At 56.1% G+C, this 15,896-nt stretch overlaps 4 protein-coding genes across 4 annotated transcripts; 3 read left to right on the top strand and 1 right to left on the bottom strand.

Annotated features, from left to right (window-relative positions):
- The first annotated feature begins 1,271 nt into the window (after positions 1-1,271).
- Positions 1,272-4,643, top strand: IE81DRAFT_323727 (WD40 repeat-like protein). The gene is made up of 7 exons (XM_025514036.1): positions 1,272-2,332; positions 2,419-2,475; positions 2,543-3,164; positions 3,247-3,331; positions 3,396-3,480; positions 3,552-3,719; positions 3,796-4,643. The coding sequence occupies exons 1-7, from the start codon at positions 1,559-1,561 to the stop codon at positions 4,393-4,395; spliced, it is 2,391 nt and encodes a 796-aa protein (XP_025369400.1). The 5' UTR covers positions 1,272-1,558; the 3' UTR covers positions 4,396-4,643.
- A 2,191-nt stretch (positions 4,644-6,834) lies between these two features.
- IE81DRAFT_282036 (Glyoxaloxidase 2) lies at positions 6,835-8,484 on the top strand (the record flags this gene model as incomplete). Its single annotated transcript, XM_025511522.1, has 1 exon — positions 6,835-8,484. A coding segment is annotated over one exon (1,650 nt), but the record flags the coding sequence as incomplete, so codon positions are not given.
- A 1,734-nt stretch (positions 8,485-10,218) lies between these two features.
- Positions 10,219-12,657, top strand: IE81DRAFT_141234 (hypothetical protein). Its single transcript, XM_025510354.1, has 2 exons — positions 10,219-11,028; positions 11,129-12,657. The coding sequence occupies exons 1-2, from the start codon at positions 10,475-10,477 to the stop codon at positions 12,558-12,560; spliced, it is 1,986 nt and encodes a 661-aa protein (XP_025369398.1). The 5' UTR covers positions 10,219-10,474; the 3' UTR covers positions 12,561-12,657.
- An 89-nt stretch (positions 12,658-12,746) lies between these two features.
- Positions 12,747-15,401, bottom strand: IE81DRAFT_323725 (hypothetical protein). The gene is made up of 7 exons (XM_025514035.1): positions 14,671-15,401; positions 14,495-14,593; positions 13,923-14,402; positions 13,555-13,837; positions 13,415-13,483; positions 13,329-13,334; positions 12,747-13,242 (listed from the first exon to the last, which is right to left on the bottom strand). Exons 1-7 carry the CDS (start codon positions 15,246-15,248, stop codon positions 13,039-13,041), a joined length of 1,719 nt encoding a protein of 572 aa, XP_025369397.1. The 5' UTR covers positions 15,249-15,401; the 3' UTR covers positions 12,747-13,038.
- Positions 15,402-15,896: the final 495 nt, after the last annotated feature.

Below are 15,896 nucleotides of genomic sequence, written 5' to 3'. Positions count from 1 at the left end.
GAAATCCCCAAGGGTGATTGATTGATCTTCATTTCGGAGCTGCAGATCAACATTGAATTGGGCGAAAAGTCGCTTCGTGACCCACACTCATCAGACTTGACTGATGGGGGCGAAGAATGGTCATTCGCGGAACCTAGTCAAATGTAGATCGCACATCGGATCAGGTGAATGCGGATCAGGGTAACATCCCCAGCGGTGTCGAATTCGAAGATGCGCCATATACTTACCCGGTGCCAGCGCATCCATGTCTGCCCTGGCGCAGCACTCAGGTTGTGGACCCTGATCGAGAAGCGGTCATGCAGGCCATCCGCCATCAGCACGACCAAGATGCGCGAGTGCGACCTCGCTCACATACTCTTCAAGACTTGCGTACGTGCGACACAACAGCCGGTCTGAGTGTAGTCTTTAGTTGTTGGGCTCGCTGCTGCTGCTACGATGTGCAAATCTCTTTAATGGTGAATGTACCACGCGGCAAATTTGCGCTATGTACTCAAGACTGTAGACGCCGAAAACGGCGCGAGCCGGCCGTTGCAGAGGGGCGCAGCAGGGGGCGTACATCTTGCATCTCTGGGCGACGACGGACGTGCATCCATGCAGCGCCCGCAATCACGGCTTGCTCATGCACGCTGCCATGCAGCACCTTGATCAAATTCGCCTCACGTCCAAACTTGGGATTGCCGAATCAGATTCAAGATTGCTGACCGCTCTACTACCACTACTTACTGCAGCGTACGGTTACAGCACACAGCAGCATAAACTGCATGTATGCGTGCGGTCGTGCATTAAGATGTGTTGCTGTCATGCTCGGCGTTGTCCGTTATTAGAAGATGTCCATGACAGTCGTGGGTCACCAGTCGCGATTCGTCGTCAATCTCGCGACGGGCGCAGCGATGGACTTCTTCTAAATAGAATCAAGAATCGTGAATAGACTTCACAAGGCGTGCGGCCGGGGCGGCCGAGCGGGTCAGCAAATCGAGAGCAATCCTGGCAAAGCCGAGGGTGGAACGTCTGAATCGCGATCAGATTATAAAGCTATGCAAAGACACAAGTCACCAACCTCATCAAGAATCTCTCAATTTGAATCGAGAATCACGAATGTTAATTTGAACGGGATCACGGAAGACGTCACGTGATCTTAATTCTACCCACGCGGAAGCCGTCGTGGCGGTGCGGGCGCAGGCACCGATCGCGCCTGCACGTTATCGGCGCTCGTGACGACTTACGATGAACGGGACCCGCGTGGATGTCAAAGCACGAATGTCAACTCGTGAATCAAAATGTGATTCATCCACTGCATACCTCATTGGCCGATTCACATTCTTGATTCTTGATTCCGTATCTTCATGTATGGCGTTCGGCGTTCCAGTCGGGACCTGGAAGGTGTAATCGACCGCCTTACCCACACTTGGTCGCCTTTCACTAATAACCTGCTCCGCTGCAAAGTCTCACGCCTCGCATCGCTCTGAGGTAGCTCACCATCATCGGCACCGTACTCTAGCAGATTGTCACGGGCTTGCTCAAGACGTACAGAGCATCAAAACCTGTTCAAAAGCTCACCATGGCGGCGAACCTCTCTGCGACAGCTGCCGGTGCTAGCGCGAGCCAATGCAGTGTTGTCAGCCCGCTGCCATCGCCAGAAGGATTGTATCAATGCACTGCGACCACCATTAGCCCGGTGATTTTGGCCCCTTCCCTGTCTCTGACACCGGGAAGCATTCCTCCGCCGCCGCCGGCAGCTCGTCTATCTATCGTCAGCGTCAGACATCCCAGAAGATGCAGTGCAGGCACTGACGATGCTTCCGCCGCTCTCGTAGCAACCACAGGGTCTCTCAGCGCGGCCGCTCTTACCGCGAGCTCCAGCGGCAGCCAGAGCGGAGGCAGCGAGTCTGGTGCTGCGACATCTACATCGCAGAACGTCGTAGGACAGGGAAGCTCCCTTGGGGGATCGACTAGTCCATCGAACAATCTTGCGATTTCGCAGACTGGAGCGGGCAACATGACGCAGATGCTCTCCCTGCTGAATCTTGGTGGTGGCCCGACGATCGAGTGTGTCCTCGCTTCGCAAGGCGTGGACGCGCCCGCTTCGCACATGACGGGTGGTGGCGGGCTGCCTCCCATTGCAGCATTTGCGCCTCATCATGCAGCCGCAAGCAATAATGCCTCCGTGGGAGCGCTGGGAGTGGGGACCTCGGCGAGCAAAGGGGCCAAAGACAACAGCAAGAGACCAAAGAACTCCATCAAACAGACGAGCTCGAGCTTTGTTCAGAGGCTCACCCAACATCCCGAGCTGACCAAGATTCTTGCTGCGCGAGTCGAGGGCGACAGCTTTGCTGTGAGTATTCTTCGTCTCGCGTTAGTGCTGCCCGACCCAGCGTTGCCACCTGACCAATAGACTTGATGCGAATCTGTTCGAAACAGTTTCTCAATTCTGGCAAGAGCTTCTTGTGGCTGGCTGATCTGCATAGCAAGACCAAGGTCAGTGTCTCGCGTGTCCTTGTCCGGTATCGTTGCCGACAGCAGGCTTTGCACATCCTTCTCGCAGGAGCCCCTGGCTCGCATGGCTTTCGCATCACCCGTGACAGCCCACGATGTGAATCAAGTCACTCGCTCATCTGATCGACTCGACATTGTTCTTGGCTTTGCATCGGGCGACTTGCTCTGGCTTGACCCCGTCTCATCACGATACACTCGCATCAACAAAGGAGGGATCATGGTATCTTCGCGAGTGACACAAGTCCGGTGGCTGCCTGGATCCGAAAATCTTTTCTTGTCCTCGCACGCGGACGGCACCATGATGATATGCGACCGATATCGAGAGGATGCACCGACAGGTAGCTGGACACCCGCCAGCGTGTGGAGTCACATTCCTTCTAGGGAGACTAATTCAACAGTCCTTGCCCACGACGACGAGCACGCACCCGCCGATAGCGAGCCCTTGGAGGTCTTGGATACAGATGGTCAAACGGGACACAGAGAGCAGCGTCAGTTTCCTCATCTGCGAGCGTGGGACTCTAGACGGTGCTTGCTTGTGACGAGGCCCGGTGAGAATGCAATGTCTGCGGAGATTGCATCGTCTGCGGGCAATCAGGGCAAAAAGAGTCAACAGATCTGGGCGATTAGGAATCCGATCTCGCACTGGAGAGTTTGCGAATCGAAGATCAATGGTGAGGGCAACGTTGGCCCTATGCAAAATTCACTTGAGGTGATTCGAGGCTTAAGCTCGCACCGTGATTGTCTTTGCCATAGACTTCGCTTTTTCCCCAGACTTTCCACACTGTGCGATCGTGTCAGAAGATGGGATGCTGCGTCTCGTAGACTTCCAGGACGAGCGGTCAGTTCCGAGCGTTTGATCTTGGTCGCACGCTCGCTAACTCAAAAAAAAACCGCGCCCTTAGACTCGAGTTCTCATTCAACTCCTACTTTGGCGCGATCAACTGCGCAACGTGGTCTCCAGATGGGCGTTTCCTCCTGACTGGTTCTGTGAGTCGCGCCCCTTGACTTGGACATGAGCACAAGCTCATCATTTCGACGGGAACTCTTTTGCGTTGCAGTGCGATGATTTGGTGACAATTTGGGCACCAAGAGAAGGAAGAATCATTGCAAGATGTCCAGGCCACGCTTCGTTCGTGCGTGCTATTGCATTCGATCCCTGGAGATGGAGAATCGATGACCGCACGTACCGGTTCGCCTCGGTTGGGGAGGACAATCGACTCATACTGGTGGGTGCAGTCTCGGCTAGCCTCGATCACCGCGCGGATTTGCTGACCCTTTCTATGCTCCTCCCTTCACTCGCAGTGGGACTTTTCTAGTGCTGCGCTACAGCGTCCGAAGCATTCGGCTTCCGGCGGAGGTCCTTCGCATGGTGTTGCCGCCAAACGACCCGCCCTGGGAAGCACAGTCTCTCTTGGCCTTGACGGACGTCGGCAATCGTTCTCTGCTCGTAGAGCTTCTATGGGTTTGGACAGAGGCTTCCATTCTGGTCCGGGAATCGGAGCAGAGACCGATCCGGATCTTGCGCCATGCTTCGAAGCGCCTCCCAGAGGTGCAGTGGCAGAGCTGCAACCGATCTCAGTCTCTACATTGTCTCCTCAAGCCGAGCCTCATGGCGAGACAGCACCGGCGCCAGGTCAGACTTCAATCACAGCAACGCCTGCAACTCAAAACGCAACGGGAGGCAAAACCGATCTGCTGTGTGGCGTGAGATTCAATTTGACCGGCATCGTCGTCTTGAGGAGGTCTGGAGCTACTCATACCTTTGAGAGACCAGCACCTCCACCCACTTTTGGCAGGCCTGCCGCAGGGGCGAACAACAATGCCCCACCCCGAAGCAGTTTGGCCATTCGGCGGCCAATCACCCTTCCCTGGCGATCAGAGACTTCCGAAGCGGCTGCTTGAGAACGCGCAGACCGCTTCGTTAAATTAATGATGTTGCCGTCAAGTCTCGCCCTGTCACGCGAAGGGATGTTGACTGATCGACATGGCAGTAGTAGTCTACTGCGCCTTGACGATGTTTCGATCCTATTCGCAATGTCGCCTATTCGCTGTCCGTTGTGTGCGGCTTGTTTGGCTGCTCATCATTGCTCACAATGACCTCTGCTAGCCTTTACAAAACGTCTTCGATGTTCGGCTGACAGAAGTGCGACCTGACCACCTGAGTGATCTTGAGTCGTCAGAAGAGTCTTGAGGTGCAGCTGTGGAACATGTGCCGGGGTTTGCAAGCTTTCCACGCTTGCAAGACGTGTTGTGGAGCACTCGCGGCGAAAGGAACACCCCCCACCTTCTCTCTGAAGGTCGGAGCTCCGAAGCAGAAGAAGGAGAAACATCAAGAGAGGGCTTGTATGTGTGCAACACGCAACATCCATTATTCAAATCACCAAAATCGTAGATGCACCGCGCTGGAGCGCGGGACTGACGACTTGATTTGAAGCTGCTCGCACCGGCAAGCAAGGGGCGCATTTGTTGCTTCTCCATCAGATCGATCCTAGCCGCGAACAACTTAACCTGTTACTCCTGCGCCTGCTGTTGGCTGCTGGACAGACAGCTAGGCCGTTGACCGCTTCGCTGCGCTCGGGCTAAGGGCCGAGTCATGCAAGTCCCTGCATGCTGCAGCCGCGGCAAGACATGGCTCGCTGGACGCGGCGAGCCTCGAAGAATCATTGAGTCACTATATAAATGCTCTTGCCCCTGCGTCTTGGCTTGGCATGCGCCGTTGCGCCACCCAAGAAACATCCTTGCTTCTTATTTCTTTCCCTTTGCTTTTTAGGCGCCTGCATTTCGCGGAGAGCGAGCGGCCCTTGCTTTGTACTCCTATAATTAGGGCGAGCTGAGGGCTCTTGAGAGGGACGTCTCAATTGCAACAATCATGAATCAGAATGGTGAAAGGGGTCGCACGTTCTGGACAATATTCCGCGGATACATCACCTGAATACGGTATCGGAGTCCGTGTTTGAAAGTATCTGCAGTGGTCTTTAATCGGTTTCATCCTTGATGATTCACAATTGATATCGAAGTGTCTCATCAGTCTTGCCTGCACGAGTCCGAGACTGCATGAGGCCGCAAATTAATTGCGAAAAGGTACCTCACAGCTAGGCGGCGCGTAAACACGCATCTGCTACTTTCAAAATTGGTGAGTGAGATTGATCAAATCTTGGGATATGGCTCATTCATTCAAGATTAAGCGCCACACATCACACCTGTCACCGTGGCGTAGGCAATTAAGCGATCTCATAGTCTTGAGTCTGCGGAAGGCAAAGCTAGGCGATCCTCCGACCGTGACTTTTGAAACTTTGCGAAGGAAAGACCCATTCTTGACTTGCCAATTTCTAAATGCTCGTATACCCAACTGATAGGCTACACATACAAGGCGATGCGTCGAATGGAGGAACGCAAGGCTGCTCAGATGTGTTTCTTGAATTGGAACCAGGAAGCGGGGCGGTTATTGGAACTCCGCTGTTACTTTGACTGTGCAGAGTGACATCTCCCCCCTGCTGCAGGAATCTGAACCGGTGGCCTGGCGTGGCCTGCATCCCTTCGCATGTGCAAGCAAACGGGCATTATGGCCATTCTCGCCGCTGAGCCGGCAAGCACATGAAAGGCGCCGCACCAGTCAGCACCCCCACCCGCATGCATCCGGGAGGAAAGATCGATGCATGGTCCTCGTCGGATCGCCTGCATCGGCATGCATCATGGCTCCGTAACAGTCACGAGTGATCGAACACTTCTTGAGCAAATATCGCTGCATGCTCTCCCAACCTCCCGGCCGCTACGTCGAGCTCGGGCCTGCAGCGCCAGCGCGTTGTGTTCGCTTTCTCCAGTGCCAATTCACGACTGCACGCCTTAACACTGCTCCCGGGGTGGCTTGGACAAGAGTCATCGGACGAGCCAAAGTCACGCTTGGTGAAATCTCAGAGAGAGAACGATCTGGACAGATTTGGGCAAGGATCGGGACACACCTCCGGCATCATCCACATCTCCACCACCTTACCAAGGTCTTCTCTCCCCCTTCTTCCCCCCCCAAAGCAGCTCTCCTTTGCGAGCAGTGCGCATACATCACTGCCCACACCACCACAGTCCCTCACTTCTCACACTCGTCAGCGCGACGTAAAACCTTCCTTTTGCACAGGTTTGATCTACAATACCCGCGAACCTCACGGTCTCCCACGAACTCAGTCGATCCCAATCTCTTCAAGAACAGGCACGCACACCCATCGCGTTGCTGCACAGCTCTTCATCATGTTCAGCAAAGCATACCGTAACTACGTGCTCGCTGCATTGGGAGTCGCGGCTTTTGCCGCCGCGCCCGCCGCTGATGCACAAGCCAACACCATGTCTGTGGTCGGCAACTCGGGCGTTTCTGCACAGATGATGTTCCTGCAATCCAACGGTCAGGTCATTATCCTCGACAAGACCGAGAACAATCCCGTCTCCGTTGCTGGCCATCCAGCTTGGGCTGTCGCCTACAACTACAACGCCAACACCTACCGCACCATGGACGTCACTTCCAACACGTTCTGTGCCGGCGGCATGACTCTCGGTGACGGTCGCTGGATTGTTGTTGGCGGCAACAAGGCGGTCGGAGCAGGAGGTGTGGACGCAAAGGCAGGCGCTGCACCTTACAAGTCCACCAACGGAGGCAAATCTATCCGTCTTCTTCACCCTTGCAGCGGCAATGACTGCGCTTTCAAGGAGAAGACGAGCAACTCGCTCTCGAAGGAGAGATGGTATGCTACCGTGGAGCCTCTGCGGGACGGTCACGTTGCCATTCTCGGTGGAATGCGTGACGGTGGATTTGTGCCCTCGCAAGGCAGCAATGAGCCCACGTACGAGTTTTACCCCAAGGTTGGAGAGCCTACCTACATGGACATCCTCAAACGCAGTGTTCCTCTTTCTCTGTATCCCATCACTTACCTCCTCTCCGACAACCGCCTGTTTGTCCAGGCAAACAAGCAGACTATTCTGTGGAACACGGACACCCTTCAAGAGGAGAAATTGCCCTCTGCTCCCGTCCCCATCAACTACCCAGCTTCTGGTGGCTCTGCGCTCTTGCCTCTCCGTCCCAGCAACAACTACAAGGAGACCATTCTGGAGTGCGGTGGTATGAGTCTCGGCAAAGGCTCAGCGTGGGGCAATGAGGGAGGTCCTGCCGTGATGGTCACCGAGAGGCCAGCCTCGAACGAATGCAACACCATCGAGCCGCTCGGTGACAAGCAATGGAAGAGCACGGATAGCCTGGCAGAGGGACGTAGCATGGGTCAATTCATTCAGCTTCCTACTGGAGAGCTCGTGTTCCTCAACGGTGTGACCACTGGTGTGGCGGGCTACACCACGGACCCCAATCAAGTCGGCAAGCCCAAAGGCCGCAGCTTCGGCGACAACCCGTCCTACCAACCCGTCGCGTACAATCCAGAGAAGCCAGCCGGCCAGAGATGGCGCAACTTGGCCAAAGCCAACGTCGGCCGTCTTTACCATTCGTCCGCAACACTCTTGCCGGATGGCTCCGTCTTGGTCTCCGGTAGCAACCCCAACCCAGACGTCACCAACAAACACTGGAAGACCGAATACAGCGTCGAGCGATTGTACTTGGATTACCACGACAAGCCTCGCCCATCTAACTCTGCCTTGCCTTCCAGCTTTTCTTATGGTGGACAAGGCTTCAGCATTCAGGCGGCTTCCGCGTCGGCGGCCAGGAACACAAAGGTCGTCATTGTCCGCACTGGCTTCTCGACCCACGCCATGAACATGGGTCAAAGGATGATTGAGCTGCGCACCAGCGTTTCTGGAAGCACTGTCAACGTCGCTCAATTGCCTCCCAACCCAGCTCTTTTCGCCCCTGGTCCTGCGCTCGCGTTCGTCGTGGTGGACGGTGTGCCCTCTCAAGGAAAGTTCATCACTGTCGGTAACGGCAAGGTCGGTGCTCAGCCCACGGCTGGCGAGACGCAATTGCCAGCTGCTGGCAACGCCCGCATCGCTTCTCAGTCCAACTCCACCAAGCAGTCTACTCCCAACAACACGCTCGCGGTACAACAGGCCAAGGCTCTGGAGGGCAAGCCCTCGAGCGGCGAGTCACGCCCTGCACATGCTGGAGTCAAGGAAGGCGCCATCGCCGACATGGTAGACAAGGTCATCGCCTCGTTCGAGGACGGCAGCATCGATCACCCTCACCTGTCTGGCCGAAGCTTGCTGGAGCGTCACCGCAAGCGTTCTCGCACGCAAAAGCACGACATTTGAGCTTGCGCCTGCGTCACAGCTGCTTTGTCCTTTCAGCATAATCATTCCGCCCGCCGATCCTGTCCCCTCACGCATAGCTCTTCGCTTCTCTCAGTCCCTGCTTGCCCGGGAGCGTTTGCATGTATCTGCTCGACTCAAGCTTCTCTCGACCTCAGTGGCAGTGCCCAATTCAATGGACGATAATGTTGCACCCCAATGTTTGTCTCACCTGTGCGTCTGAACGGCTTCCTGGTCTAGCATGTCTCCGTTGTGTGTATCAGCACAGAAGGGCAAGAGCTCGGAGCTGCTAATTTGCCTTTGGGACAGACAGGCTGGCGCACACATTCGTTGGCGTATCAAGAGGGAGCGCAGGCGACAAGGGAAAAGGACGCCTTTCTTACCTCAAAGTAGGTACGAGCGAAGCTAGGTAAGGGAGAGAGAGCCATCGTAAGCCACGCTCTCACAACTGACAGGCAATGCGTTGAAGCCACTCAAGTACTGTAGCCTATAGACATCCAGCTGGACTGCAGCAGGACGCTGGGGCAGGCGGGACTGATGGTGCATCACCGTCGACGCAAGAGCGCCTGCAGCGCCTGCGACGACGAAAGCAGTCCGCCTTACGAGCCTTTGCGCTCGGTCACTATACTTGAGAAGCACAGTAAGGCGCGGCAAGTTGACGGGAGGCAATGCTGCTGAGCGGTGCAGTCATTGTGAATTGCCCACCGCGGCCGGCGTTTCAAGCCGCTGCGGCGAAGGGAGTATGACAACGGGAGTGCGGCGCCCGGGGCGGGCGCATGAATGCAAGCGCAAGCTGCAAGCATCAAGTCGTCGCGATCGATCGCGACGAGTGGAGATGAGTGGTGAGTCTTGGGCCGTTGCAGCGAGCGTGCAATGCAGCCGGAGCTTCTTCTGTTGTACTCAACTCTGCTGTTGTGGAAGGAGGTTGCGGCGCTTTGGGAACAGCGAAGGCTGGAGCGCGCATGTCATGCAGCAGCAGCTAGCATGTACGCTGTGTTCACTCACACGCAAGCAAAGTCCAATTGGGGGGGAATTGAGGGTGCCTGAGCGCATATTGCATGCTGCCAAGGGCGTGGCCCGGGAGCCTATAGCTAGGCTGTACCGTACATTCAAGTCACGAGTACTCCATGCAGCCAAGGCGGCATTCAAGATTCAGATTCAAGGTCGATAGTCAGTCACAAGTGCGTCATCTCATCTGACACCTCGTACAACGAGATTCGCAGCTGAAAGAGAAATATTGTCAGCCAGAGACACACCACACCTGTCGCGCTGTTTCCCATCATCACCTCGCTTGAACGGCACAGCTATAGGTGACTACGAGGAGCAAAGATCGAGTGCAGCCCATCCAGGCTGCAAGCCAACGTGCGGGCTCAACTTCCTCCACTCTCGAGATCGAGCGCGCGCGCGCGTTGCATGCAACCCGCGCCGCCGCATCGCTTTCAGACTCTCATCACAGCCAGGTCACAGCCACACACCTGCCGCCATCGTTCGGTCAACGCAACTGCAGCCCCCCTCATCGCGTTCAAACCCACGGACCGCTTCGCTCATCGGCGCGCAGAATTCTCTCGTCGAAGGCAAGCGCTCATATCCCGTATGTCCTATTTGCGACCTCTCTATACGTGCGACTTGGCAACCAACACCGGTCAATCTCCATCCATTCCAGCTCCTGCGAGAGGGCCCTCCCGCGCTCACTCGGTGACGTCTCTGAACAGCCTGCAGATCTTCGCCTGACCCTTCCAAGAGTCCAGACATGTCCTCCACGGCCCTGCAGCGCAGTACCAATGTGTTTCTTCCTCGACAGCAACCCAGCGAGTCGGCGCAACCGGCCGCTGCCGCTACCAGCACAACCTCTCGTCCTGGCCACGCCAACGATCTGGCCATCGCGGTGCCCGCTGCTGCAGGAAGCATCATCGTCTTGATGCTTCTCTCCTGGGCGGTAGTCGTGCTGACCAAGAGACGGCGCAGACGCGAATTGTCGATTAGCGCAGCAGGGGCGAACGAAGCCCAGGATGCGGCCGACCATGCTTCTCAGCGTCGACCGACTACGGCCGCGGGCGGCACAGCCTCGCGAGCAGAAGGTGGATCTGTAAGAATGTTGCTCTTTCACCTTTTTGGAGGCAGCGATCCTCGAGCGCAGGCTTCCCGAAATACTGCCCAAGCGTCTGCGGAGACACCTGAGGAGCGAACGAGGCGCCGAGATGAGAGGCGAGCTATGCGCCTGAGGAGAACAGACTCTGGGCATAGCGTCAAGACCATACCCGTCTATCAAGAAGAGGTCGGCGAGGGCGAGCTGGTACTGTACAAGTGAGTCTTGCCCGATAGCTGGATAGCCGAGTCGAGCTTCGGCACCCGCCATGATACCGATCACCCTTTAACTCTGTCCCGCTTTGCCCTCCTCTGACAGAGCGGAAGGCTCGGGATCTCAACTGAACCTTACACCCATGCCGACTAGGGGATCAGCCTCCGATGCGTGGGACAGGGGACACGAGCGCGCAGCATCGCTTCCGCTCCTGGGTGGACAGACCTCGGCTCCTCATTCAAGGACGAACAGCCGGCGAAGCGTCATCGGAGATGTCCGCGCAAGCTTGCGGCGCAGCCTGGTCGGAAGTCCCAGGCGCGACTCTGTACGCGCCCGTCAGGCCAGCTCTGGTGACGCTGAAGCGACCACAGATTCGAATGAGATGGAGTCGCTCAACCCCGTCGCAGCATCCACTTCGATGGACACCCTGGACGAGACCCTACCCCTGGAGCGTAGTCTGGATGAAGAGGAAGAGGAGCGTGAGCGATCTGACACTGCAGAAGTACCTCTGGATGACACACCAGATTACACCTCGCTGTACCCTAGCGTTCACGCTGTTGCCGAAAGTCGACAGTCGCCAGTGCCAGTTACGGAGTCTGCTGCACCGCGGAGAAGCGGACTACGGTCAATCTTCGATCCAAGGCGTCTGACATTCCACGTCACCTCTCCTGCCGGGCGCAGTCGTGGCGCGGAGGGTGTCCCAGAAGCGGATCTTGGCGTTGCTCCGTCGCAAAGAGCAGTTCTGCCCATGCATCATCGCAGGATGGCATCTCATGCCAGCGTCTTCTCGACGCTGACCGGTTTCACAGATGGCAGATCGCTGTCCCTGCATCCCACTCAAAGCAGGAGCAGTGTAGCACCTGGCTCCGCCTCGCCTTCCGGGCACCATCGACATGGCTCCACTCCATCGTCATATCAATCCGCATTCAGGAATGATGACGGGCGACTATCATTCAGCCATAGCGTGGTCAGCCTCGCGCAGCCCTCGCTGTCTGACTTGTCTGGTACAGCAGTCCCAAGAGTGCGAGGTCAAGCGATATCCGGGCCTGTGGAGGGAAGCGTCATCCGCACTTCGTTCCTCAACTTTGGTACCCCTACAGGACCCGATGGGCACAGAGCTCGACCCACCCCAGAACAGCTGAGGTTCCTTAGCTCTGTCGAAAGTCTGGGACGCTATGGTGTGCCTTTGAGCGGTCCCAGTGGAGGTGAAACGGAGGCGCCTCCGCCAGCCTGGGAGTCGCTTGGTCTGCGTGCCGATGATGCCACGTCATCCGCAAGCGCTGCGCCAAACGTCGACGACTCCGCAGCCTTGCAGCCCTGCGCTCGTGCCCCACCGCCTCTGCTCTTGTCTTCTGAGATTGCTGTGCGCGAAGAGCAAGAACAGCGACGCGAGGGAGGCTATGCGATCAGTCCCATTGGGCCCGAGCCTGCTTCGGCAGCACCAGCAGAAGGTGCTGCGCAGTCCGCTGATGCACAAGTGGATCAACAGCCGTCTGGACCTACCGAAGATGAGAATCCAGCGAGCATGCCTTCGTAGAACCACTCGCCCTTTGAATGATCAAGACTGCACTCACAAGGACGATGTCGAGCTTGCCCTGGAAACCCAAAGTCACGTCGACAGCTAATCGATGTCAGCTTTAAATTCAGCATCGCGACTCTTGCTTTACCAACTTCAACAAATTTGTCCTTCGCACCCTACTCGTAACGCTGCTCGTGTTTGTATTCTCATCGATGTCCACACTGCTTTCCTACAGCGTCAAATGTCTCTGTTCGCCTCTCACACATATCGCTGTAGCGGCTCAACCTGGTGTTCCTTCACATTCCGCTCTGCTCTCGCACCCCATCATGTCATGTCCTCGCCTGCGCATCCCTCGCGCCCCGTGCATCCATCCAATGCATCCTTCTCTGTCACGCAATCACGCAGCCTGTCCATCAGCTTTTCAAGTACATATTACAACAACAAGAGGCCGCTCTTCAGCGCGCGAATTTGCTGGGTTGCAGTTCCGAATCGAGAATCAGTCATGTCTTCGCTTGCCGCCCAAAAGATGCTCGAGGCCTTCGAGGCCCAGTCGGTCTAGGTGAATCAGATGACCCCTTTCTCTTCGCGCGTACACGCCAATGTAGAGTATTGTGGCGACGATGAGGAAAGCGTAGGATGTGATGGCAGCGTTGCGGAACTCGGACGGCCGAGACCATCCTATGGTAAGTCCATAGTGACCCTGCGCGAGGGATTGCACAGCATGATCAGCATCAGAAGGGATGCGGCGATGCGCTCAACTTGGTGCTGAGGGCCAGCGATACTAACTAGATCCTGCAAGCCCACGAGGCAAATGTGTCCGATCAGACTCTGATGAGATGCGCATCAAGACAGGACGGGCACGTTGTACTCACGAAAGCGTTTTGCATGGCGAATTGCAAAGCCATCAGACTGTTGCGTCGAGGATGAGTGGACAGGGCGGTCTGCAGATGGGAAAAAGCAAAATTGTCAGCTCAGCATGCGTCTCTCTGGGCAGGTGCTTTCGAGCACTTACTTGGACCAATTGAAGCTGAGTAAGGTCAAAGGACCAAAGACCTATCCTGCTGATGGCCAAGCCAGAGAACAGCAGAGCTGTGTTCCAAGCCGGTCTGTACTTTCCCGGTCCCACACCGATGTACAGAGCAATCAGAGTAAGGACGAGAGGAGTGAGGAGCATGAAAAGTGACCAGGTACCCGTTCTGACCAGCCCTATTTTGCGATGGGAAAATGGAGCATAAAAAGTGCCCATCAGACCTGTGAAAACGCAGATGGACCTCATGCCTGCCACGAAAGCATCGCTAAGGCAAGAGATGGAGCAAGCGAGGTCGACGTGAGACTAGCGACGGGATGGTAGATGCTGGCGGACCGCTCCGCTCGACTCACCTGTACGTCGTTTCGCTCTTCAGATAGGCGATGAACTGAGGGTCAAAGCTGAGCGCGCTCATGTACAGCAAAGCGATGGTGATGGAAGACGTGAAGATCGGCATGATTGCAAATGTGCGCCAGTCCAGCGCCTGACTTTTCGCCCAAACGTACAGCTTGCGCTGAGAGCTCGACATCCGCGTCCGGGATTCCTTAGGCAGCCGGGAAGATGCTGCCGCTTGTGTCTCGCTGCCAACTGCCTCGATTGGCGCAGGGCTAGACAGCTCGATGGCCTCGTGCTGCTCGCCGATCAGTCGATCTTCATCGGCTTTGAGCGCGCCGAAGCGGTGATACACTGTGCCGATCCAGATGAGCTCAAAGCCAGCACTTGCTCCGCTCATGCCAAGCAGAATGACGCAGCTGGTGGGATAGCCAGCTGTGGAGGTGAGCAGTGAGACGAAGAGCGGGGCCAAAAGCTTTGTCAACAGATCGATGCGCCGCCTGTATTTCCCGGCCATTGCGGGGGAAAGAATTTTCGGATCAGCACAGCAAAGCGTGCTGATTGCTATGCAGGCGCTCTCCAATGCGCTCACATGATCGCGTTTAGCCTTGAAAGTCGGGCTTGAGAGCCTTCGGAGATGGTCGTCACCCAGTCTCGCTCGACTGCCACCGAGACACCTACATTGCTCAGGCTTCGGAGTGAAATAGAGACGCAACAGCTGCTGGTCAGCGCGGCATGCGAGCCGCATGGACTGTCGGCGATGCTCACATGAGGGGGCATCCAGCGATGACGATGGCGGCAAGCAAGGACCACACGTTGGCATTTCTAGCTCCACCGTCCTGTCCTCGTCCATCATTCTTCGCATCGCTCTGCAGATTTTCCACGTAGAAGAGCAAGCAGAAGAGACCATAGCTGATCATTGCTGCTAGCTTTTGAGCGACAACAAATGCTCTGACGCAGTCGAGCTTGCGAGTCCTGAAGCGATCCACAATGCTACCCATGCTTCCAGAAAATACGATGGCAATGGCGGTGGTGAGAAAGCCGTATAGGGAAGAAGGAAGCAGGGTGTTGGTGTATAGATGAATAAAGAAGAGCGGAAAAGCGAATTCGGAAGAGCGAGAGATCCAAGAGTTCGAAAAGTGTTGGACCGAAAGAAGCACCAGAGCTACCTTGTCCAACGAAGAAGATGCAAAAGGGGCGTCTGTCAGGTCATCGATCTCGCTCGCAGCGTGATTCGCCGGATCGCTCGCTCTCGAGTTGTTTGCAGGTAAGTCAATCTCCGTGCCTAAAGAAGGGAGGGTGGCCCCCTCTGCCTCGTTTCCTTTGCGAGCCCCAGCAACGCTCATCTTGCCGATCCTTGCTTAGTCCTATTATATCTGCGCTCCAATTGACGCTACCATTCCTGCGAGGAGGGACGCGGAGGAGCGCGCATTGAGATGATATGGACAAGAGCAGAGTCCAAGGCTGTCGCTTCTTTCTACACAGTTGTCGTGATGATTGCGAAGCGAAAGGAGCGAACGTATTCACGAATGCTTATTCCGCACCCGTCAAATTGCGGCACATTCCGCCAGGCAGCTCCGCTCCAATTAAAAGTCGGCTCAGTCACGAGTCGCGGGTTTAAGTCACTGCAGTCACACGTTCAATCACGAATCTTGAATGTGCGCGTAGCATGCATGCATCATCCTCGCTTGAGGCTGCGCTATGGGCACCACGTCGACCGCTCCATCAATGATCGAGTCACGGTAGGTCAAGGTGTGTGAATTCGTACTCCACGACTGCGATAGCCGCACGATACGCAGAAGCCGCTCGACTCTACTCGAGCCATATGGTCGCACACTCGACTCGACCCGATCGCTCAGGCGTTTTTCCAAGCACATGGAATCGGGATCGCATGTATGCTTGGTCAAATTCTCACTACGAGTCTTAGTGTCGAGTGTCGGTGAGGGAAAGAAGAGGCGCAAGTGAATGCTACCGAAGTGGGGGTATGATAGCCG

Source organism: Ceraceosorus guamensis, assembly GCF_003144195.1.
Source record: "Ceraceosorus guamensis strain MCA 4658 unplaced genomic scaffold IE81scaffold_32, whole genome shotgun sequence".
NCBI classification, from domain to species: Eukaryota; Fungi; Basidiomycota; class Exobasidiomycetes; order Ceraceosorales; family Ceraceosoraceae; genus Ceraceosorus; species Ceraceosorus guamensis.
This window is presented reverse-complemented; position numbering and strand designations above follow the sequence as displayed.

Bases quoted from the DNA above. Each gene is read 5' to 3' on its own strand.
- IE81DRAFT_323727 (XM_025514036.1), top strand. From the start codon at position 1,559: ATGGCGGCGAACCTCTCTGCGACAGCTGCCGGTGCTAGCGCGAGCCAA. The intron at 3,332-3,395 runs GTCAGTTCCGAG...CCGCGCCCTTAG, and splicing joins GTAGACTTCCAGGACGAGCG to ACTCGAGTTCTCATTCAACT. The intron at 3,720-3,795 runs GTGGGTGCAGTC...CTTCACTCGCAG, and splicing joins AGGACAATCGACTCATACTG to TGGGACTTTTCTAGTGCTGC.
- IE81DRAFT_141234 (XM_025510354.1), top strand. From the start codon at position 10,475: ATGTCCTCCACGGCCCTGCAGCGCAGTACCAATGTGTTTCTTCCTCGA. The intron at 11,029-11,128 runs GTGAGTCTTGCC...CTCCTCTGACAG, and splicing joins GGCGAGCTGGTACTGTACAA to AGCGGAAGGCTCGGGATCTC.
- IE81DRAFT_323725 (XM_025514035.1), bottom strand. From the start codon at position 15,248: ATGAGCGTTGCTGGGGCTCGCAAAGGAAACGAGGCAGAGGGGGCCACC. The intron at 14,594-14,670 runs GTGAGCATCGCC...TTCACTCCGAAG, and splicing joins ATCGCTGGATGCCCCCTCAT to CCTGAGCAATGTAGGTGTCT. The intron at 13,838-13,922 runs GTGAGTCGAGCG...CTCTTGCCTTAG, and splicing joins AAGAGCGAAACGACGTACAG to CGATGCTTTCGTGGCAGGCA.